This window comes from Rana temporaria, chromosome 13 (genome assembly GCF_905171775.1).
Source record: "Rana temporaria chromosome 13, aRanTem1.1, whole genome shotgun sequence".
NCBI classification, from domain to species: domain Eukaryota; kingdom Metazoa; phylum Chordata; class Amphibia; order Anura; family Ranidae; genus Rana; species Rana temporaria.
The window spans coordinates 44765548-44789318 of record NC_053501.1 but is presented as its reverse complement, the minus strand read 5'-3'; the positions used below and the strand labels follow the sequence as shown (position 1 = coordinate 44789318).

The following is a 23771-nucleotide window of genomic DNA, read 5'->3' as shown; positions in this document are numbered from 1 at the left end:
TTATTCTATATAGTTGCCCTTAAAATCCCCTGTGTACTCTGTTGGGGGGCACTTCTTTCTATGGTTACATATTACTGGGATTCTGGCAACAAGGTCGTCTTTTTGGGTGAGTCTCGCTTAAATCTTCACTATATTACCAAAAGTATTGGGACGCATGCCTTTACACGCACATGAACTTTAATGACATCCCAGTCTTAGTCAATAGAGTTCAATATTGAGTTGGCCCACCCTTTGCAACGCTAACAGCTTCAACTCTTCTGGAAAGACTGTTTACAAGGTTTAGGAGTGTGTCTATGGGAATGTTTGACCATTCTTCCAGAAGCACAAAGCAAGGTCCATAAAGACATGGATGAGCGAGTTTAGGGTGGAGGTACTTGACTGGCCTGCACAGAGTCCTGACCTCAACTGGATAGATGACCTTTGGGATGAATTAGAACAGAGACTGTGAGACAGACCGTCTTGTCCACATCAGTGCCTGACTTCACAAATGCGCTTGTGGAAGAATGGTCAAAAATTCCCAGTAGAGTTAAAGCTGTGATAGCTGCAAAGGGTGGACCAACTTAATATTGAACCCTACAGACTAAGACTGGGATGCCATTCAAGTTCATGTGCCCCAATACTTTTGGTAATATAGTGCATGTGATATTCCAGTGCTCTCTTATATTATCTGATCTGATGTCTATAGTAACACATGTTTATTCTGGTAGATTACACACAAACCAGCTATCAAAGGATTCTTAGCTTGCCTGACAGGCCCTTCCATTGTCTAATGCTATAACACAAGAAGTATTTCAGAGATGAACACAGCACCAGGTGGAACAGTTCTCATGGCGGGGGTAACAGAAGTAAAGTCCCAACCACCGTAACTGATTTCATAGCTAAAATTCTCATCCAAAATTGTAACTTTGATTCATTGACTTCCTAGTGGATACAGCTTAGCAAAAACAGCTTTGTTACTGATTCCATATGAAACTGATTGATTTTGGGTACAATTGACATTGGGTTTGGGTAAGTGGAGGCTGGGCTTGCTCAAATTCAAATAAAAATCTTGAGAGGCATAAATCAGTCTTTATTCTATACATTATTGTGTATACATTGCTGAAATCTCCTGTGTCAAAGACACGTGAATGGTTAAAGCAGAATTCAGGCAAAAATCTTATTTCAGTCGAAATACATCTTTGGATAAAAATGAGCCCCTTTACCAGAACTCCCTCCCACCCTTCTCTCAACCATTCAGCTGTGTTTTGTATTTTCCATACCTTCTAAAGCTATAATTTACTTACCTTAGTCCACTGTCTATGATCCCTGTCCAAGCCATTTCCTGGTGTGGGGGATCAGTAATCCAGCAATGTAGAACAGCCCACCCTCTCCATTCCCTTTTTGCCGACTTCACAGCTGGGACTCCTCTTCTGGATTGTGAGAGCGCCCCAGAACTGGACAGCCAATAGGGAGTGTCAGTTTCAGGCAGAGACGTAGACACCCTAAGGCCCCGTACACACGGTCGGTTTGGTCCGATGAGAATGAACCGAAGTTCATTTTCATCGGACCAAACCGACCGTGTGTATAGGCTATCGGTCTGGTTTCCTTCAGTCCAAAATTTCTAAACATGCTTCAAAACCGAACCGATGGACCGCTGCCCCATCGGACCAAACCGATGGTTAGTACAGAAAAGCATCGGTTCAAAACCCGCGCATGCTCAGAATCAAGTCGACGCATGCTTGGAAGCATTGAACTTCGTTTTATTCAGCACGTCGTGTGTTTGACATCACCGCGTTCTGACCCGATTGGATTTTGGACTGATGGTGTGTACACATATCAGGCCGTACAGCCACTTCAGAGGTGAACCGATGAAAACGGTCCAACGGGCCAGTCTCATCGGTTTGGTCCGACCATGTGTACGGGGCCTAAGAAGTACTACTGTACACAGAAAGAGATAGAATACTTCGGTATATAGCACATAACCTTGAATTTAGATGAGCAAAAAAGGGGATTTAGATAGGATTATTTTTTGTATACCAAAAATCTGTTATAAGGGTATAGGGGTGGGGAGAAATTCAGCTTCAAATGAGGTGCTATTATGAATAAAATTAAAGAATACAACACTGAAGATGCAAGAAATGTTATAAGTGCAGTTTGGGAATCAAACATATTAATACAACTGTTTACCAACCAATATGTCTTTAATATGTTAAGAAAGGATTTAATATAGAATTATGAAATTACTATAGTGATACATTTCATACAGTTTTCTAGGCTTCTCCAAAACATGTGGGCCATCATTTAATATAGCATCCTTTGCAATTTGCACAAGTAAAGGATGCGTAGTCACAATTGCTCACGTCTGAATTTTGTTTATTAAGACTCCAGTCCGAGTCAACATATGCAATTGTCTGATGCAGAACCTACAAATAGATGCATGGGGTCTTTACTCAATGGTTTCACAAGAGGTAAACATCAGAATCTTGTTTCTTCTAATGATCCCCACTGTGGTTTCTACTCTGGATCTGAAAATGTTTCTGTTCCCAACACAGAGGGTCTTCTACTTACCAATAAGTGTCTTTAAACAGAAAAAAATTGTGATATTATCAAAGTCTCAGTGAGGGTAAACTTTCATCACAACTAGTATTTCTATAGCTGCAGACAAGAGGTGTGGATGAGGTTCAGGTGGCTTAGTAGTGAGGTGTGCAGTGGCAGTGTTTGTTAAGTGTACAACGAACAGAGGGTCTGGAAATGGCCTCCCTGTCCCCTTTCTATAGACTTGGAGCAGCATCAGAAATGTGTTTAAAAAAAGTTCTTTGTAAACTTAGTTGTGCGAAAAAAAAATCTTCCCCCATCCCTTCATATTTGCTGAGTTTGTCCACAACTTCTATGTCTCTGGCAGTGTAATGCTGTCCCGGCAGGGCTATCATATGTTCAGGGATGGCAATCAAAGGACTGTGCGCACATTGCCAGCTCCAACCTTTTTCCGTAATACATCAACCAGTCTTTCCAACCTGTGAAGGGATAGAAAAAAAAATGTTAAAATCATATTTTGAATATTTCTAAACGTTTATACATCAAAAGGGGCAACATTAAAGTCTAACCTCAAATCCAATCACCATGGCATTATGGAAAAACAGACTAGTATACATATACACGTATGTGCTTTGCATATGAGGACATCATTTATGCATGTAATAGACTTGATCCTTGGAAAATATCCGGTGTTGTTCTAAATTCAGTCACATACTAAGACATATCATATTTATGAAGTAATAAACTAACGTAATGCTACTTCCCCTCCCTTTGGTCTGATATATAACTACTCAGAATTAGTGAATGGTACCAGAAAGGACTAGTTTAAAGGTAAAAAAATTAATGAGCATGAAAAAAAATCATCTTTCATCAAGTTCAACCTCTCAGGCCCCGTACACACGACCGAGTTTCTCGGCAGAATTCAGCCAGAAACTCGATGGGAGACATATTCTGCCGAGAAACTCGGTCATGTGTACACTTTTCGCCGAGAAACCCGTCGAGGAACTCGTCGAGCCAAAAAGAGAGCAGGTTCTCTATTTTCTTGACAGGAGAAACCCGCGCTTGCTCAGAATAAAGTATGAGATGGGAGTAAAAGTAGCATTTGTAATGGAGATAACACATTTTTAAAGCTGTAACAGACTGAAAAGTGCAAATGTCTCTTACCAAACTTTTATTTAACACGCAAACACATGAAGTTAGCAAAAGCAGCCCCAAGAGTTTAGCCTGTGGAATCGAACTTCCCCTGCCGTTGTATGTGTTGTATGTCACCGCGTTTGAGAACGAGGAGATTTTGGCTTGACTGTGTGTACGCAAAGCAAGCTTGTCGAGTTCCTCGACAAGCCTAACAAGGAACTCGACGAGGAACTCGATGTGTTTGGCCCGTCGAGTTCCTCGGCCGTGTGTACGGGGCCTCACAGATTTGGTCTTTCGAAATTCAAGCCAGTTGAATGGGATCCTTCATTGCAATGTGAAAACTTATTGCAATATGAATTACCATATGTGAGCTTGTGTGACTGAGACTTGATCATTTCTATGCAAGTTTCTCCCTTTTAGATGGCTGCAGGAGACAAATGTAAGAATATGTGGGAGCACTAATTTAAATGGTTAATAGCTGATCAGTAAAAGTGCATGTTAACCCTGACCTGAAAAGTTGGGGACCACTTTACCTAGTTGCTCTGTAATCTCAGACCAAACTCTGCATTCCCCAAGGGCCCATTAAAACCTTGTCATCCTGGTGCAAAGCACTAATGCAAATGTGTTAATGCATTATTTTCATGTGACACACATTGGGGTTGATTTACTAAAACTGGAGAGTGCAAAAACTGGTGTGGCTGTGCATGGGAGCCAATCAGCTTCCAACATCAGTTTGTTCAATTAAGCTTTGACACAAAAAACTGGAAGCTGATTGGCTCCCATGCACAGCTGCACCAGATCTTGCACTCTCCAGTTTTATTAAATCATTCCCTTTGTGTTAAAGCATTCATTCAAATGAATCGGTTGCCAACATACCAAAAAAATGGACATACTCAATTTTTGGCAATGTAGTGCACCACAATGCACAGCAGTGCATTACAGTGTGCTGCAATGCATTGGCGTTGAAGTGTGTTGGGGTGCAATTTGAAAGGAATATATGCCCATTACCGCAAAGTGACATGCCACACTGGAAAGGTATGAATCGGTTCTAGCAAATGTTGTAAAGTAATAAAATGCCCAGTGATCCTGCCATTATCCTTTAGAATTTACCTCATTCCTGTTTGTTGCTGACCATGCTAGGCTCCAAAAAAATCCATCCTAGTGTGGTCAATTTGTGTCTTCTTCTGCCTTTGGAGCTACAGGATGCTGTGTTGACTAATGTAATGTCTGTAGTCCTGAAGTCAGATTACTTTAAAGGGACACTATAGGTTCCCGTTTAAAAAAATAAAATAACAAACAAACATCTTATACTTATCTCCACTGTGCAGCTCGTTTTGCACACAGTGTCCACGATCCTGGTCTTCTGGGGTCTCTCGGCAGCTGTCTCGGCTCCTCCCGCATCAGCTAACCCCCTTCATGAAGCGCTCTCTCAAGGGGGTTAGCTTGCGGGCGTGCTCATGTGATATAGCCGGCGGCCATATCAATCTAGCAAATCTAGCCAATCGCCTGCCAGACTCTGAAGAGAAGAGGAGGCCAGGAGACATGGCACAGCAGATTCGGGCTCAGTTTAGTAAAACGGGGGACAGTTTTTTTTGTTCACCTTAATGCATAGGATGCATTTAGGTAAAAAAAAAAAAAAAGTTTACAACCCCTTTAAGAAAAAAATAAACATTTAAGTTGTCGTTGCCTTGTCAAACAAGACAAAAGGTCATCTTCTGTAATCCGTACCATATTAATGACTGTAATTGTGGCAAAGAAAAGCTAAAAATGAACTTCGGGATATTAAACTACACATTTTCCTTGCAGTAGGACACCCCTCCACTGCAAAGGTTAAATGTTCATTTTGTCTAGGTGTAGAGGAATAACATGTACAGTAATACTCACCTTATCCCTAGCTTCCCCAGAAACTGGCACTCTCCTTTTTTCTCTAAAGCTCCTGAATGTGGACGGGCCCTTGCTGTCGTCACTTACAGTATAGGAATGCTGGTCCTGTACTGTATGTGATGCAACTAGCGAAGGAAAGTGGCTTTGGTGGACTGGTCACACATTGTGGTGGAAGCGTACCAGAGCGAAGAATAAACTTTGTATTGCAACTTATTCCTCTACCCCTGGACCTAACAAACATTTAATCCTTGCAGCACAAGCACGGTTCCTGCTTCCTTGCAAGTCAATGTCCTCTCATATTCTGGGATCGTGTTTGTTTGTGCTGGGGTAGCTTCTCCACCCCTCTCTCCTGAAGGGGAATACTATAGGAGAGTCCCATTAGTAAAGACTGCTAGGGCTCCAGACATCACATGTAAAAAGATGGTGGCACCCAACAAGAGTCTGAGGGATTTTGGATATCTAAACGAAGGAGGCTTTTACAGGTAAATATGTATAATGCACATATTGTATAATCTTATTGGATGATTGTTGTTGAAATGAATGGTCTTGTTAACAGCGTTTCTTCAAGTCGCTGAATCCAACGGCAGAGACAATAACATCCTTGCAATATATAGCCGATCAATAGAACATTAATTCAAAATTCCTATCCTGCTGATATATTTGATAAAGGTCTCTAAAGTAAACCCGTAGTTGCAGGAAAGAAAATTGCTCCATCTATGGCCTATATATATTTGGAAAATTGTAAAGAAACTGCGCTAAATACTAAACAAACAAGAAAGAAAAAAAGAAAAACTGCAATGAAATCACAGTCTATTCAATCAGAGAGCTGCGATTACCATGTAAACAATAGATACAAAAAACAAACAGTGAGAAAAATATAAATCGCGCTACCTCTAAACCATGTGAAACAAATGTTTGAATCACAAAACACACAAAACTATGTGATATATGTTGATATAAATCATAAACGATGTGATATATGATGGTATATATAAATCACCAATATACCAAAAAACAAGAGAGGTTGATAGCCACTAGAGGGCACCATATAGCACTCTCAAGTCCCTCAATAATAGTGAAACAGTGATAAATGAACATCAATTTTTTTTTTAGATCATATCATTAGATCAATAAATATTAACCAAATAAAAATATATATAGACATATAAATAAAACTAATATTGTAGCAATAAAGTCCATAAATGTTTAACACATGAAATGCAAAACACCCGTGCTCTGTGCCAAGTTCCAAAATCAGTTGAAAACATGTCCAAAGAAAAGTGATGTATCCTCCACCAAACTATAGATTGGCTCCTTACCAAATCGCCATGATCCCTTATGACAGGGGATCATGAAAAGCATATAATTGACTCCCAGTCTTACAGTTCAGACAGATACGATCCTTAACATTGGGTCTCATCCACAAGTGATTAAACTTCACCAACATCAATGCCCACCATGTAAAAAACAATAACAGATCCACATAGCGCATTAAATGAGTAAAAAACATTTAATAAAAGTTGTATTGCACTTACAAACATGCAGTAAAAAAATGCCTCGAATCTGATGTGCCGGCCGGTACACAAATTCCCAGACACCCGTCCACTGGGGGAACATTTAGAGCTCTTGGGTGACGCGCTGCTCCGCCCTACGTCCGTTTCGTAAAATATTACTTCTTCCAGGGTCACGGGCAGTGCGCTGCGTCACCTCTATATATATATAAAACTAAATGAAACCAAGCCTCACTCTGGTTCATGGCCACCTCCCAGACATGCGCTGTAACAGGCAAAAAGGGCTCCAACATGGCGCTCAACACTGCAGACAACCTGCGCGGCAATGCCACAGGAAACCCATGATGTCCATCAAAAAGTGGATTAATATGAAGCCAATGCTTGTTACAATACATACCCTCCTCCCAAACAGGCACAGTGTCAAGCAAACAGGCTCCAACATGGCTCCCACTCCCGCCCATGTGCAGTGACAGGTGGATGGGCTTCAACATAGCGCCCATCATTGCTGACACATACATTATGGTGAGTGAATGGGCTACAACATGGCGCCCGGACATGTGCAGTGACAAGCGAATGGGCTCCAACATGGCGCCCATTATTGCAGACACATACATTATGATGAGTGAATGGGCTACAACATGGCGCCCGGACATGTGCAGTGACTAGCAAATGGGCTCCAACATGGCGCCCATCATTGCAGACACATGTATTGTGATGAACAAATAGGCTACAACATGGCACACATCATTGCAGACATATACATTATGATGAAATGAATGGGCTACAACATGGCGCCCGGACATGTGCAGTGACAAGCAAAGTGTCTGTAGCTCAGCACAACATTCTACGATCATATTACGGTATCAGGTGCTGGATTTTGTTTATGAGCATATTCTATTTTATTACTGATTATGACATCATTACCAAGCTTGTAAAATTGTTCAGGGGCAGCTGTTGGGAAAGTAGTTCCTACTGATGTAGGCATACCCCAAGTGGAACATCTCATGGGGGGTGGGATCTTGGGAGCCAATGTAGCAGTATTGCTTTGTTGGGAAATACATTACTGTACTGTATGTATGCAGTACAGAAAGTGTGGGGATAGATTAAGTTCTGTAGTCCAGCACACAGGGCTGACCATGCTAGTTGTAATTTCAATCCACTTCAAGCATTATGCTGTCTTCTTGAACAGGAAGTTAGGAGCTTACTGGGTTCTCTGATATGGTCAACAGATATATTTCCAATACATGCAGCATTTTTAAAGGGGTAAAAGATGTTGAAATATGCATGTAACAGACTGTTTAGAGAGATGTACTGAATATGTTTTTTTTTTTTAATTAACTCAGACACACACTTTAATGATCAGACTAACTGTTGTCTAAGGTTGGCCATACATTATAAAATGATCTTGTACAATTTTCATTTAGATTTACCAAAACCATATAATATAAGGTCATACCTAAACACTTTCAATGTGTATGCAATCAGTTAGGCCCTTGCACTACATAGAAGGTAAATCTAAAGGAAATCGAACAAGAAAACTGTATAATGTATGGCCAGCTTAACCCTAGCTATTGGTTGCTATGGGTCCTGGTGTAACCAGTTGCTAGGATGTAGTGTAAATTAAGTCATGCTCCCTGGCAGGTGATGTATATTAGTATTCTGTAAGACATGGTGGAGATGAGTACTTGGGCATAGCATTTCTTAAAACCGGTTGAGTCACTTTCACTGCGGTTAATAGAAATACATACCATTGCCTCAGGCCATCAAGAAGAGTCCGGGTTATGGGAGGATATATCATAGCAAGTGGCATAACACAGATACGCTTTTGCACATGATGGCATTTAATAAAACAAAATGTTCTTTTTTCCTAATCTAGCCAATGAGGTAAAGACAGCTTCAACATATTGACTGTTTGACCCAAGGAAGTTTTTTAAAGATCAAAAAAAGTTTTATTACTTTAGAATTAGGGAAAATATGTTAAATCCAAAAATCTGGAGAAGTGTGCCATTGCGTGAGATAATTACCACAACTCAGTATTTCAAGGATAATGCCCATCTCTGTTCCTCCAAAGCTGGCCACAGACAGCTCACATTTCAGATGATTGCTGCTGGATCAGCAAACAATGAAGCCGCGGGTGACCCGGCAAGCACCACTGGGCTCCCCAAAAATCAGTTAAAAAAATTGCTATCAGCTGAAAGCACTTTGCGCCAGCTATCAAATATAATAGCTTTTCAGTGGAGATTTCTTTGCTCCATGTGGGTATCCAATGCGGGCCTAAAGAGAAAACTGAGCCATGTATAGTTACTAAAGCAGCGCATAGATTATGCGATCTTCTTTCCTTCCACCACGGAATTCCTTGATTCCCTTATCAATACTGTCAGTACTGATAGGAGGAACCTCTCCTGCACCGCTATTGTATTCTTCTGGCAGGGAGCCCTCCGAGCCGGCAGAGCACGCTGATTATTGCTAGCGGCTAAAGCCACTGGCAGTAATCACATGTTAGAAATCTGACATGCAAGTCGATCGATGGATTGACTTGGGTAAAACCAGGCTGTCCATACATGGATCAATCCATACATGGTCAGCTTTATCCAGCACAAAGTCATTGCGCAACTAATTATCCTATTAGCCAGGAGAGGTAAGCAATGGCAGACTTGATACTTCCCCCATAACAGATTTTCTTTTAAAACAGGAATTCTGTACAAAATAAGTACCCTTCCAAATGTTTAATTTGCTACGAGCAAAGCACTGTCATAGTGTGTAACATTTTTTCTGGAAAAGTTCCACTGTGGCTCTGAGGAAGAGGCTAGTCCTCGAAACGCGTTAGCTATTGGGTCTCCATTTGTCCTGTCACATGTTAAAATGTACTGTGGACTGATGGTGCTGTTCTTTGTGATGAGCTTTAATGCAACTGTCATTCTGTGAGTATAATACTTACCACTTTTTACAACAATAAAGTCATGTTTTTAGGAGAATGCACTATTTCGGTGGGCCCTCCCTGTTTATCCCGGCGTATCTTGTTTTCTGAACCTCCAAGTCTAGAAGTGAATTTGTAACAACTGTTACCTGTTGATCCTGCCAGAAATCGGGAGAGCTGATAACTTTCTGTCCTCTGCCTGTGCTTCCATCTTTGTTGCTATAATTTTTCTCAGTATTCTCCAAAACAGCTTCCCAACCTTATGAAGAAGGGGGAGGAGGTGTTCTGTAGTCCTAAAACACTGTTCTAGGGTGACAACGCTGCTCTTACAAACACTATCATTCAAGCACAGGAAGCATATTACTGGTAGGATCACCAGGTGAAAATAGAGGAAAGCAGCCAGGGAAAGTAATACGAATGCAACCATTTTTTGTTGTTTTAGATAATCTTTTGGGGTTCAAACCCCTAAATGGCCAATTACAAATATATAATTAAATATGTTTTATATCACAAATGTAAATCCTATTCCAATTAATTTATATTTTTTTATTATTATTTTAATTATTTGTTATTTTTAAATGCACTGCAGAGTTCACAGCAGAAATAATATAATAATATTTTTGGCCATTGTAATAAAAAATAAAAATTCTTTCCCTAGGAGTTTTACAGAAAATAATAGCACCCATGGGCTAAATGAATGATTTTCATAGATATTAAACTGTAGCTGCCTCTAGCTGTAACAGTTTATACAAATATTTAGCCCATTGCAGATCACATGCAAATGAGAAGATACCGCAGGCTCTGTGTGAAAAGCAAGAAACAGTTTGCCCTGGGTGTAATTGGCCTGGAAGAAATTTCACTTTTTTTCTCTATAAGTACGCAAAGGTGTCACACTGTTCATTTCCAAACGGTCCCATTTACCCCAGGGCTCAACTCCCACTTTGTATAATAAGTACATAAAGGTCCCCAATTTCATATTTTCTGTGAATAAAGCGCACTTTAAAATCTCTACATGTATTGTCCTGATTTTATTGTATGTAAATAACAATTAATGGACCTTCGATGTGGATATCTGTCGATCACAACAAACAGGAGCATTTTATTTACAGCACCAATAATTCAATAGAATTAAACAAAGTGTAGCCATCCCGATCATTAAAGAACCATTTAAAAAAAAAAATTCCCTTGGTCCAAGTGTAAAAGCATTGGAGCTTCTCTTGAGTTATTTTTTTTTCCTGCAGTCCTGTAACCATCAGCGTGATTTTCCCCTTTATTCCTGTGCGTTCACTAATGGCCCGTACACACAATCCGAAAAATACAGATTTTACGATAATACGATCATATGATAATCGGAACATTAGTACAGAGCTTTCGAGAGCCGATCACGACAGTTCATCCAATATTATTTTATCGGACATGCACGAAAAATTTTCTCGTACAATACCCGATCATACGATTTTCATTTAATCAGTACAGTTATCGTCTGAAAATACAATACAAATACACTACAACACATCTCATCTCTTCCGATTTTTTATTCTGTTGTACAAGAATTTTCGGAACTTTAATAAACTCTTCAGGTTCGATATACGAGTAGCATGCAAAAAAAAAAAGATTTTGGAAAATTTTTCGGCATGAAAAAACAGTTGTTTTTCAAAAACGTAATTTAAAATGATCGTGTGTGGGCTACACATAATTTTTCAGGTTCTGAAAAACGACAAAAAAACAATTCGAACATGCTGCATTTTTTAATGTCGTTTTAAACAATGTCGTTTTTCCGGTTGTAAAAAATGATCGTGTGTGGGCCAAAACGACGTAAAAAAACCTGCGCATGCTCAGAAGCAAGTTAAGAGACGGAGCGCTCGTTCTGGTAAAACTACCGTTCATAATGGATTAAGCACATTGATCACGCTGTAACCGACTGAAAAGCGCGAATTGTCTTTTACTAATACGGAATCAGCTAAAGCAGCCCAAAGGCGAATGGAACTTCCCCTTTATAGTGCCGTTGTACGTGTTGTACGTCACCGCGCTTTGCTAGATCATTTTTTTTAAAACGATGGTGTGTAGGTAACGTCGTTTTAATGTTGAAGTTGGGAAAACTTTGTTTTTTGGACATGCTGATAAAAGAAGTTTTTTTTCATGCTGAAAAATGATCGTGTGTACGCGGCATAAGGCTCCATGCACACAGGACCTTCATAAAAAAAAAAAGTCTTTCTGGATGTTGGATTGCTGGCAGGAAAACGCTGCTTTAAAAACATGCTTTTAACAGCGTTTTTTAAATGCGTTTATGCGTGTTTTTGAGCATTTTTCAGCATCAGCATTTTTTTCAATTACACCCAGCTTACATTTAGCTCTATAATGTAAAAAATGCTGATAAAAAGTGTGTTTAATGAGCGTTTATCAGCATTCATCGTTTTTTGTGGTCCGAAGAATTGTTCTTGAACGTGATTTTAGGGCGTTTAGACAACAGCCCATAAACTCCCCTGCTGGCAAACTTCAAAAAACTTCCATGTGTGCATGGACACATAGGATAGCCTAGAGGGGAGTTTAGGGGCTGTTAAAGAAAAAACGCCCAAATTCCCCAAAACTTCAGTTTATTAGCTTCAGTGTGCAGAAGGCCTTAGGCCCCATACACACGACCGGATCTATCTGCTGGGATTGATCCGCGGATCAGTTCCAGCAGATAGATCTGGTTGTGTGTACGGACAAAATACAAAAAAATGCAGCGCTGAAAATGAATAGTAAAAAGACCGTAATGTCTATATTCAACATTCACTAGTATGAATGTAAAAAAATGAATCCATAAAATAAAAAGTGATATCAAATATTATGGTGAAAGCACTATAGACCTTATTGAAAAGGCAATGACTATATATGCATGAGTCCACAAAATTATACGTGAAAATGAAAGTCCATATACATAAACGTGGAAAAAATTTGAAATCATCAATGAGAGATCATAGTGACAAGACACCCACGGTGATTCTATTGGAATGTGATGATAGTGAGAACACCCGCCACCAACAGGAGGCTTACCGGATGCGGTGGACCCAAGTGAGCTTATACCCAAAGGGTCAAATAGGCTTGTAAGCAGTGCAGATGAGATGGTACAGGAACACACCAATGCAAACGGACAACAAACAGCGATAGGATCTTCGCTTGGTATCAGGTGAAGAGGATACCTCAGCTAGGAGATGGCTCATACAGTGGGAAGAGCTTCCAGATACTTCCTCCGCAGACTCCGGTGTACACTCTTCACCACTCGTGGTGAAGAGTGTACACCGGAGTCTGCGGAGGAAGTATCTGGAAGCTCTTCCCACTGTATGAGCCATCTCCTAGCTGAGGTATCCTCTTCACCTGATACCAAGCGAAGATCCTATCGCTGTTTGTTGTCCGTTTGCATTGGTGTGTTCCTGTACCATCTCATCTGCACTGCTTACAAGCCTATTTGACCCTTTGGGTATAAGCTCACTTGGGTCCACCGCATCCGGTAAGCCTCCTGTTGGTGGCGGGTGTTATCACTATCATCACATTCCAATAGAATCACCGTGGGTGTCTTGTCACTATGATCTCTCATTGATGATTTCAAATTTTTTCCACGTTTATGTATATGGACTTTCATTTTCACGTATAATTTTGTGGACTCATGCATATATAGTCATTGCCTTTTCAATAAGGTCTATAGTGCTTTCACCATAATATTTGATATCACTTTTTATTTTATGGATTCATTTTTTTACATTCATACTAGTGAATGTTGAATATAGACATTACGGTCTTTTTACTATTCATTTTCAGCGCTGCATTTTTTTGTATTTTGTCTGTATTTCTTTCCTTGGTTTCACTGGATTGTATGTAGCTGCTTGTTACCCTGATAGCGCAGATTTATTTTTTATTTTTTTCTTGCTGGTTGTGTGTACGGCCTAGTGGACATTTCCCAGCGGATAAAAATCCAGCCGACGGATTCCCAGCGGATAAAAATTTCTTAGCATGCTAAGAAATCTATCCGCTGGAATCCAGTCCAGCGGACTGATCCGGTCGTCTGTACAGACTCACCGGATCAGTCCGTCCGCTCCCATCCCTCGCATGCGTCGTAATGATTCGACGCATGCGTGGAAGTATTTACCTTCCAGGGTCGCGCACGTTGCCGCGTCATCGTTGCGGTGACGGCGCGGACACGTCACCGCGGATGTATTCCGCGGGGATTTCGATCTGATGGTGTGTACAGCCATCAGATCCAAATCCGCCAGAGGATTTATCCGCTGGAAACGGTCCGGCGGACCGTTTCCAGCGGATATCCTCTCGTCTGTACGAGGCCTTAGAGAGGAAATGAGAAAAAAAAGGGAACAGACAATTTTTTTTAAGGTAGAGTAGAAAAGTGTTGAACCCCTAGGGCTCATGCACATTGCTTTTGAGCTCTCATTTTTTTCTGCCTGGAAACTCCCCTCCATTTTAGCCAATGTGTCCATGCACACTATGGCTTTTTCAGGAGTGTACAGGCATATGCTCTTACAGGCAGAAAACCCCCCACCAAACTTGTGTTTTTGAGAGGAGCTTTCGAGCGCTTTACCGTAAACACGGTCACAGCCTCAGTGTGAAAGGAGTCTTAAGCCTCGTACACTTGATCGGATTATCCAACGGGAATAGTGTAATGACAGGCTGTTGTTGGAAAATCCGACAGTTTGTTTCACTGCAAAAAGGTGGGCCAACTAAATATTGAACCCTACAGACTGGGATACCATTATCGTTCATATGCATGTAAAGGCAGGCATCCCAATACTTTTGGTAATATACAGTGCCTCGGGGGACAGTGCGAATGCAGCAGTGGTGGCTTCATTGAACAACAACACTAAACATACAGTCAGAGCTACAATGGAATGGTTTAGCTCAAAGCATATTTATGTGTTAGAATGGCCCAGTCAAAGTCCAGACCTAAATCCAATCTGTGGTAAGACCTGAAAATTGCTGTTAACAGACGCTCTCCATCCAATCTGACAGAGCTTGAGCTATTTTGCAAAGAAGAATGGGCAAAAATATTACTCTCTAGATGTGCAAAGCTGGTAGAGATATCCCCAAAAAGACTTGCAGCTGTAATTGCAGCGAAAGGTGGTTCTACAAAGTATTGACTCAGGAGGGCTGAATATAAATGTACACTTTTCACATATTGAAAATCATTTATCATTTTCCTTCCACTTCACAATTATGTGCCACTTTGTGTTGGTCCATCACATAAAATTCCAATAAAACACATTTACATTGTTGGTTGTAACATGAGAAAATTTGGAAAATGTTAAGGGGTATGAATACTTTTTCAAGGTACTGTAGTGTATCAGGAATATGAAAAGTTGGGTTTACATAGTCTTTAAGTTAGCCCAGAATCACTTTGTTCCCCATAACGGCAGTTGCAATTTCAGTGGCTCCATTACTAGTGCCATTTCAATGAAGCCACCACTGGTGCATTCACATTGTCCCCCAAGGACTACTTTACTAGATTGCTATGCCCAGCTGATCTGTTCGCCAGCACGCATGGGGGGCTGAGACTGCAAAGGACCCAAGGACCACCCATCTCCCTGCTCACCCTATGATAACAGTTTAGCATTATGCATGTGCATTAATGATGGCACACATGAGTAATGATGAGAGATGTAGTCCTGCTGGTGGACATGGAGGAGAGAGAGGGTGCAAGCTACTTGAATGTGGATTTAGGTGGGAGCACTGCTCCAAGAAGATGGAGATGTATTGTTATATACGATACAGCACTCAGACCTTTAGAAATTGAGTATATGAATAATAAAGGCATTGTTAAAGATATTAAATGCATGTAAATAGAGAACTTGCATTTAGAACAAGGATTTAATACTACTGTAACATCTTTCAAAAATACTAGATTATTGACTCTTATACTGGCCCTCTTTCTTCAGTTCTTTGGAACACTCTCCCAGAACAAGTGTACAGACAAGGTCTTCTGCCTTTTCTAGCCCACAACCTTGCTGCGAGTCAGTGATAAAAAATACTGCAGCCAGTGGATCAGCATAACAGCCAAGTAACAAGCATGTTCAGGAGAAAGTAAGTGACATCCTCTCAGTGATGAATCTTATTACCTTTGGGAAATTCTTAAGATCTTTAGGCATGTTTGCAGCGCGGTAATTCCGTACACTTGTGTCCAACCAACGCATATGTTTGGCTTACACCAAACTGGGTGCAGTAAATACTCAGTATTATGCCCCGTACACACCATCACTTTATGTGATGAAAAAAAATTACGTTTTTAAAAACGTCACTTTAATTGACCGTGTGTGGGGGAAAACGTCGTTTTATGTCTTGTAAAAAACGACCAAAAAAAATTGAAGCATGCTTCAATTTTATGTGTCGTTTTTCAAAAGTGCACTTTTTACTTCACAGAAATTGACCGTGTGTAGCAAAAAACGTCGTTTTCTAAGACGTTTTTTCATCCACGCATGCCCAGAAGCTACTTATGAAGCAAGCTTCAATGGTAAAACGTGGTGAACGTAACCTCACTTTGCAAGATCATTGTGAGAAAACGATGGTGTGTAGGCAACTTCGTCTTTGAAAATTGAAGTTTCAAAAACGTAATTTTTTACTTCACAGAAAGTGTCGTTTTTTTTCATCACATAAAGTGATGGTGTGTACGCGGCATTAGTGCAAGTACTGTGTTTATTAATAGATATATATAAATATATATATATATATATATATATATATATATATATATATATATATATATATATATATATATATATATATTTTTTTTTTTTATTCCATGTCAGATAATTGAAGCTAAGAGAGATCTGCCACTCTCCATACAAGCGGTCTAATTCAGGGACACGTTGTGATTTTTTCTCCCTGACACAGCCAACAAACAGATGCAGTGAAAGGTCTGTTCTATTTTCTTTGGAGAAGAGGTTCCCATCAGCCGCAAAGATTTTCCCTTATCCTGGAAAATACTGACGTGTAAAAACAAGCACTTGCAATGACTGGATCTGGTATTACACCTAAAACAGGGATAACCAGGCCAATAACCACAAGTAATTCTCCAGTCTGTCAGATACCTTGCATCTACTGGGCTGCATGTGTCTGCCACTGGAATTCTGAAATGTCCCAAAGACTAGGCACTCACAGGAGGCTTGTCTATTTGCTGTTCCAACTGCTTCCACATATTATCCACTTTTCAACAATCAAACAGGGTATGTTACAAACTTAAAAATACTCAAGTAAAATATATTATTTTACCTACTTGCTTTACTTTAAGGTATAATTTCAGCAAGAACCTTAACTTTAAATAGAGTAGGGAAATATTAGATCCTCGTCAGATGTTGGTACCGACTGTTTCGCCATTGGGAAGGATCCAGCCTCACTAGTTGTATTTGGTACCATTGTCACCCAAAGAAAAAGTGAGGGTGAGACCCAAAATTTGAAAGCTGTCACCAGAACAGCAGTAGAGGTTATATCTTCTTTTAAGGATACTTGTTCCGGTGGCAATTGGCCCTCATTTTGTTGGGATTGCCACTTTCTGTTGTGTCTCTGGGGACAGGTAGTGCAGGGACATATATCAGATGGGAACACACAGCAATAAAAACTTGTCAAGGACTGTAACCCTTCCCAGTCAATCCAAACCGAAAAAGTGTAGGCTGGAAATTCACATTATTTATCTCTAAAATATTCACATATTGTTGTAGTTTGTAGTATTGTAGTATAGGTTGTAGTATAGGTATTGCATTAAGTTTCACTTTATGCACATTTATAAGGCCTTGATTTATAGAAATGGGAAACATTGTACTCGGTCCCACCTCAGATATGTAGTCAGGACACTGATAATTTTTTCAACCGCTTCTCGCTTCCCACACTAACTGAGGCTCATGTGTCCCTTATGGACCAGGATATCCAAGTCTCGGAAGTCCTCTAATGCATTAAAGACTTTAAAGTAGGTAAGCGACCTGGCCCAGATGGCTATACAGCACTTTACTAGAGGAAGTTAGCTGACGTTAAAGATGGCCAGACCTTTACATCCGATCTTTTAACCGCTAACATAGCTTCCTAAACCTGGGTGATCACTCCTCCTGGGCCAACTTTAGACCTATTTCCCTCATCAACATAGATATGAAGATTCTGACCAAAATTTTGGCCAACCTTTTAAACTATTTCCTCCCCCGCTTAATTACGAAAGACCAAGTTGGCTTCGTTCCACAGAGAGCAGGGGGATGCTGTTAGACAAATACTGCAGTTACAACATATGGCTCACAGCCTTTCTTTAGAATCAATGCTTTTGTCTCTTGAAGTGAACAAGGCATTCGATATTCTGTCATGGCCTTATCTTATGTCTGTACTTCACTATTATGGTTTCAGAGCCTCTTTTTTGCAGTGGATGACAGTGCTTTATGACTTTGTGTAAAAAACATACAGGCCGAATTGGACAACATGAACAAGGAGTGTCTGGCGTGTATACAATAATACAGTAAATAGCTTAGTAGCATTGTGTCATATCATGTACATAATATCATCATAGCATGAACCAAATGCATATAATTAAATATAGTTCATTGGGGAAAACAAAAATGGTGTAAATAGTTAGGATGATAACTATCAATCACTTATTGGTAACTTACAGATGAACTGTGAGTGTGGGCAACAGCGCTGGGGGTTGGGACTGACTAGGGGAAAATGCATAATCAGTCCCAGGAGCTGAGGCAGTAAACCCAGAGGCAAAGGGATGGAAAGCCAGCAGGAAACCGACATCCCTGGGGAGCTGTCCCCCATATGGCCGTATGCTTCACACAAGGTCCCAAACTCTCTCTCTTTATGCAAATTGCCATTAGGGATGGAGGCACTTGACTTTAAATGTCCTGGCCTCATATAAAGTCCCAAACCTCTTTTTCTGTGCTGTATGACTGCTCTAAAGCTAAAATTAAATATTACAGATTCCAGTCATCTATCTTTAATATTGAGAGGGGCACCCATCAAGGTTGCCCACTCTCACCACTTCTTTTTGTTTTGGCTCTGAAGCCATTGGTGGAGACAGTTCATTTCCATCCAGATATAAGGGATATTGATGTTTCGGGCTCGTCTCATAAAATATCTCTATTCACTAAAGACATTCAGCTAACTTTGACCTCTCCCAGAACCTCTCTGCCGAATCGATTATCTCTATTGGACATTTTTGCATCCCTCCCTGGACTTTGTGTCAACTCCAAATCTAAAGCACTATCGGTCAACCTCTCCCTTCCAGTGCTTTGAAATTGGCCTTTCCATTCCATTGGCTCTCCTCTTTGCCCTACCTAGGAATTCGTCCCACCTCATCATATGCAGCGCTGTATCAGGCCAATTTTCCACCTTTGTTAAAAAAACTGACATGCTGACTTCTTGGTCCCACTTACCATTGTCTTGGTTTGGTAGGATAACCGCAATTCGTATGTTTTACCACTCAAAATTACTTTATCTTTTCGAGTCTTACCCGTTTCTGTTCATTCACATCTTTTACGCATACACCAACATAAGCTTTTACAGTTGATATGGGGGTCCACTCGTCCTTGAATCAGCAAATACATTTTGTATGCTCGAAGGATCAATGATGGCCTCTCGGTCCCTAATCTGCAGGCTTATTATACTGCAGCGAACATAGCACCGTTATCCCACCTTCATGAAACATATCAACTACCATTATGGGCCACAATTGATCTGGTCTACTTGAACCCCACACCCGTTTCTTTTCCACTTTGGCTCCCTCCTATCCACATCCAATCATAATAAGGCCATTTTAGCCCCCTCGTTGCACTTATGGGAATCAAATATTCTGCAAGTCTAATCTCTCCACATCTCCCTCTTTTATGTCTTCTTCACTGGCCGCTTTTCCCTCCAGGCTGAAAGAATCTGGCCCAATTCTCCTGGTGGAATGCAAACGGTGTCATGGACATTCATACTTTGTTTACTCCTACTAGGATTTTGACATTTGACGCCATATGTTCTTCTCATAATATCCCTCTACGAGAACACTATAGCTACCTCCAACTTAGAAATTTCCTCCAACAACTTATTAAATCCTGACCTACTCCATATACTCTGATGCCTTTTGAGAGCCTATGTAGAGCTAGACCCTACTCCCCAGGCTGGTTCACTCATCTATAATTTCTGCAAGAAAGCCTCCGTTGAGACCTTATCATCTTCAATAGGAAAAATAATTGGGGAGGCAGTTGGATATCAGAAGATTGGCAGGTTAAGACTATAGCTCTCTCAAAGTGTTCAAAAAAAAATCTCTTTTTGAAGAATGCCTATAAAGTATTGTATAGGTGGTATTATACATCGGCTAGATTGGTCCATTTCATCCCAACTTACTCTCCTCTTTGTTTGCGGGGCTGTTCGTAGGAAGGCTCCATGGCACATATTTGGTCATGCCCGAAGGCATGCAGGTTATGGGTCAGAGTCTAGACACTCCTTCATAACTTATTTCATATCAACCTCAAACGGGACCCCTATGAATCCCTTCTTGGCAAATGAATTGTTGAATTGCTATGCCCAGAAAATCAACTGGCCCTACATTTCTTTACTGCAACTAAATTGACCATTGCGAGGGCTTGGAAGACTTTCGAGCTTAATTTTGTGGCTGTCAAAAACCGTATGAATGATGTTATCGTGAATGAGAAGCCGATGGCCATTCTCTCGGATTCGCGTGAAAACTTTCTTAGAGTTTGGCATCCATGGATTTCTTATTCTTAGCACTCCCAATTTCACAGTACGCTTCTCTCGATTTAATGCATGCTCCTCCAGCACCCTTCCCATGGACTCTCTCCTCTCCTTCCTCTTTCTTCTTGGTCTTTTTTCCTCCTTTTTTTCTCTGTTAATTATGCTTTATGCATCAAATTTATATGTCTACCGGGCCACCGGGTATTTCCCTGGTCAAGATGGTTATATTGCTGATATTATGTTTTCTTTATTAATATTTTTTTTTTTCACATTGTATCCTCCGCAAAAGGGGGACTCTTTATGACAAATGCTTTAGTTTAGATAAAAAAGATTCTATAACTAGACACTTATGTTTTTAGGCATCATATGACCCCCATGATACCTTGGAAAACCATTTTTGGACTTCCCCTTTTTTTCCCTATTGTTACCTGGAACATTATGCTTGAAACCTGTGTAACGCCAATATTCACATGTCCCTTTATTATTATTTAATAATAATAAAGACTAAAATACGCCAAAAAGACTATGACTAAAACTACATTTAATTTATATCACAATGGCTAAGTCTGTAGTGCATGTTCAAACCTTAATACCATAAATAATAAACATCCTATTAGATTTTTACTCCAGGAGTATATAGTGTTTGGCACTATATAATAACACATTAAAATTTAACTAAACCCATTCGATTTTCGGCAACTAAAATGTACTGGAGATTTAGTCGACTAAAATACAACTAAATATAAAATGGCATTTTAGCCAAAAGACTATGACTAAAACAAAATCGAAATTTGATGTCAACATTAACACCAGATTGCATTCCAAAAGAAATCACCACACAATTTACCCAAAATGGTGGTTTCAATGGTCCACAAGCAGATGGAATTAAAATTCCCCTGATTTATCCAAATTGGCAGAACATTTTTTACAAAATTGCAATTTCATTTTAACTTTCAATATATTGTTGATGCTTTCAGTTTATTGCCCAGGTTTGACTACATAATTGACTAAATCCTGGAAGTCAACTGGTCTCCTGACAGGTAGATTAACATGTTTTTGACATGTTTTTGATGCTTACTTGTGATCATGTATGCATTTCTTGGTGGCTCACAAATGGTTGCAGTTGACTGGAAATTGACACTTGTATTGCCAATTTATGGGTTTTGTAAGTGTTCAGATTGCAGTAACCACCATGGACCACCTAGGCTCTGAAGAAAGGGGTGCGCCCCAGAAATGTGTCAGCCGTTTGGGGTACCGTCCGATCCAATTGTCATTGAGTCCTGCTTGAAGGCGCCAAGTGATTCAGCTTGACTGTCAGAAAAGCCTGTAACTAAGCTTGTTTGTGTGTAGGACTATTGCTTTTATTCTACTTTTAATAAAACTCTAAAATTTGGCAATGCACTAGGTCCCTTTTTTTCTTTTAGCTATACGAACACCCATTGTTTTGAGGAGGGCTGCAAGACTCTAGACTTCGCCTTAAACTACAGAATAGACTATACCACCCGTGCCTAGCGAAACACCGGAGCGCAGGAGATTTTTTGTTCTGTAACCAATAGCAACCATATTTAAGTTTGCTGTAGCCAGAATACTGATTGAATTGTTCCTGATCAGTTGCTATAAGTTCCAGCATTCACTGCCATTTGCACCGATTTACAGAACACACCTGAACACCTAAAATAAAAGACCCTTTTTTCTTCTGAAGCAAAAATAAATAAATAAATAGATATGACAGCTAAAGGATCTCAACATTAGGCAATAAGGTTAAATTACACTTCACAAATATAAATGTTGTAAAGATCACAGTCATCTTAGAGTCAGAGAAGTCTGCCAAGTTCTGCACAGATTTAAAAAACTTCCTTCATCTTTGAACGGATAAGTTTTCTTAAAGTCAAACTCCTATTGAAAGTGGAACAGAAGCACCACATGCCACTGCATGCACCAACATTTCATGTATAGAAAAGGCATCAAAAATGCGCCAGGACATATAAAAATAAAAACTATTAAATCTTATTACAGCACTTCATCCAAAAAAACTTTTCTATGGCTTTTGCTGTTCTTAATCTCTGTTTCGCTTCACTGCAAATTCCATCAGTGCTTTTTCTGTGTCTGCGTCTATAATCCATTATTTCAACACATGCAAGTTTTTCTATATGAATTAAATATTTCTTCAACTTTAAAGTTGTCATGTTGCTTATTTAAACAGTGTGTATGAAATGTAGCTTAAGGTACAGTTATCTTTCTATTTAACCCTTTAAAATAATTTTAATACTATTAATAAATAATGTTTATATGTTTTTTTTTTTTCACACGGGCATGCAAGTACAGTATTTTCTGCATGAAAGAAAGATTCTTGCTGGCAACACTAAAATATCCTGTGTAAAATATGTGGCTAAAGTACATATATGTGTTAAATCTGCAGATCTACACGTGTAAAATCTGCAACTGTGATATTTTAGTCTTTGGATAGAGAACATTTTGGTTTAAATACTGCAATATATAGTGTAAGTGCAAAACATATATTGCCTTTCTTGTATGCAATATATACCAGAGCTAATAAAAGGTTTATGTTTCATAGACGAAAGCCCTAAGGACAGAGATATCTACTGTGCTGTTGATAAATGACAATTTTCAATGTTGGCTTTACAAGAAAGCAGTTCTTCAGTTACTCTCCTACCCCCCCCCCCCAAAAAAAAATTAAGAGTCAGTATCTACAAATATTGTGCTGTGCTGTGTTAATGGTCCCACACCCGTGACATGTCCCTCAAAACCAGGTGACTTTTCCCCCACCAAAAAAAAAAAAAAAGATTGAAGGGGGTGGGGGGGTGGGTCTCGGGAAGCAGAAAAGCTGAACTTCCCTATTTGAGTGAGGAGCGGGGACTGCGAGCCAGGCCTTCTTGTCCACGTCAGTGCCTGATCCCACATATGCGCTTCTGGAAGAATGGTCAAATATTCCCATACACACACTCATAAACCTTGTGGACAGCCTTCCCAGAAGAGTTGAAGCTGTTATAGCTGCAAAGGGCGGGTTGACTCAATATTGAACCCTACAGACTAAGACTGGGATGCCATTAAAGTTCATGTGCGTGTAAAGGCAATGGTAATACAGTGTACATTAA

General features: G+C 40.0%; 1 protein-coding gene across 4 annotated transcripts in view; it reads right to left on the bottom strand.

The window, feature by feature from the left end:
* Positions 1–2161: 2161 nt before the first annotated feature.
* The window catches only part of MIPOL1 (mirror-image polydactyly 1), a 495484-nt gene continuing 473874 nt past the window's right edge, over positions 2162–23771 (bottom strand). For all 4 annotated transcript variants that reach the window (XM_040333088.1, XM_040333091.1, XM_040333090.1 and 1 more), the window contains one exon: positions 2162–2993. In XM_040333088.1, the coding sequence (XP_040189022.1) occupies positions 2927–2993 (67 nt within the window). In that variant the 3' untranslated portion in view covers positions 2162–2926. The remainder of the gene's footprint in view (positions 2994–23771) is intronic.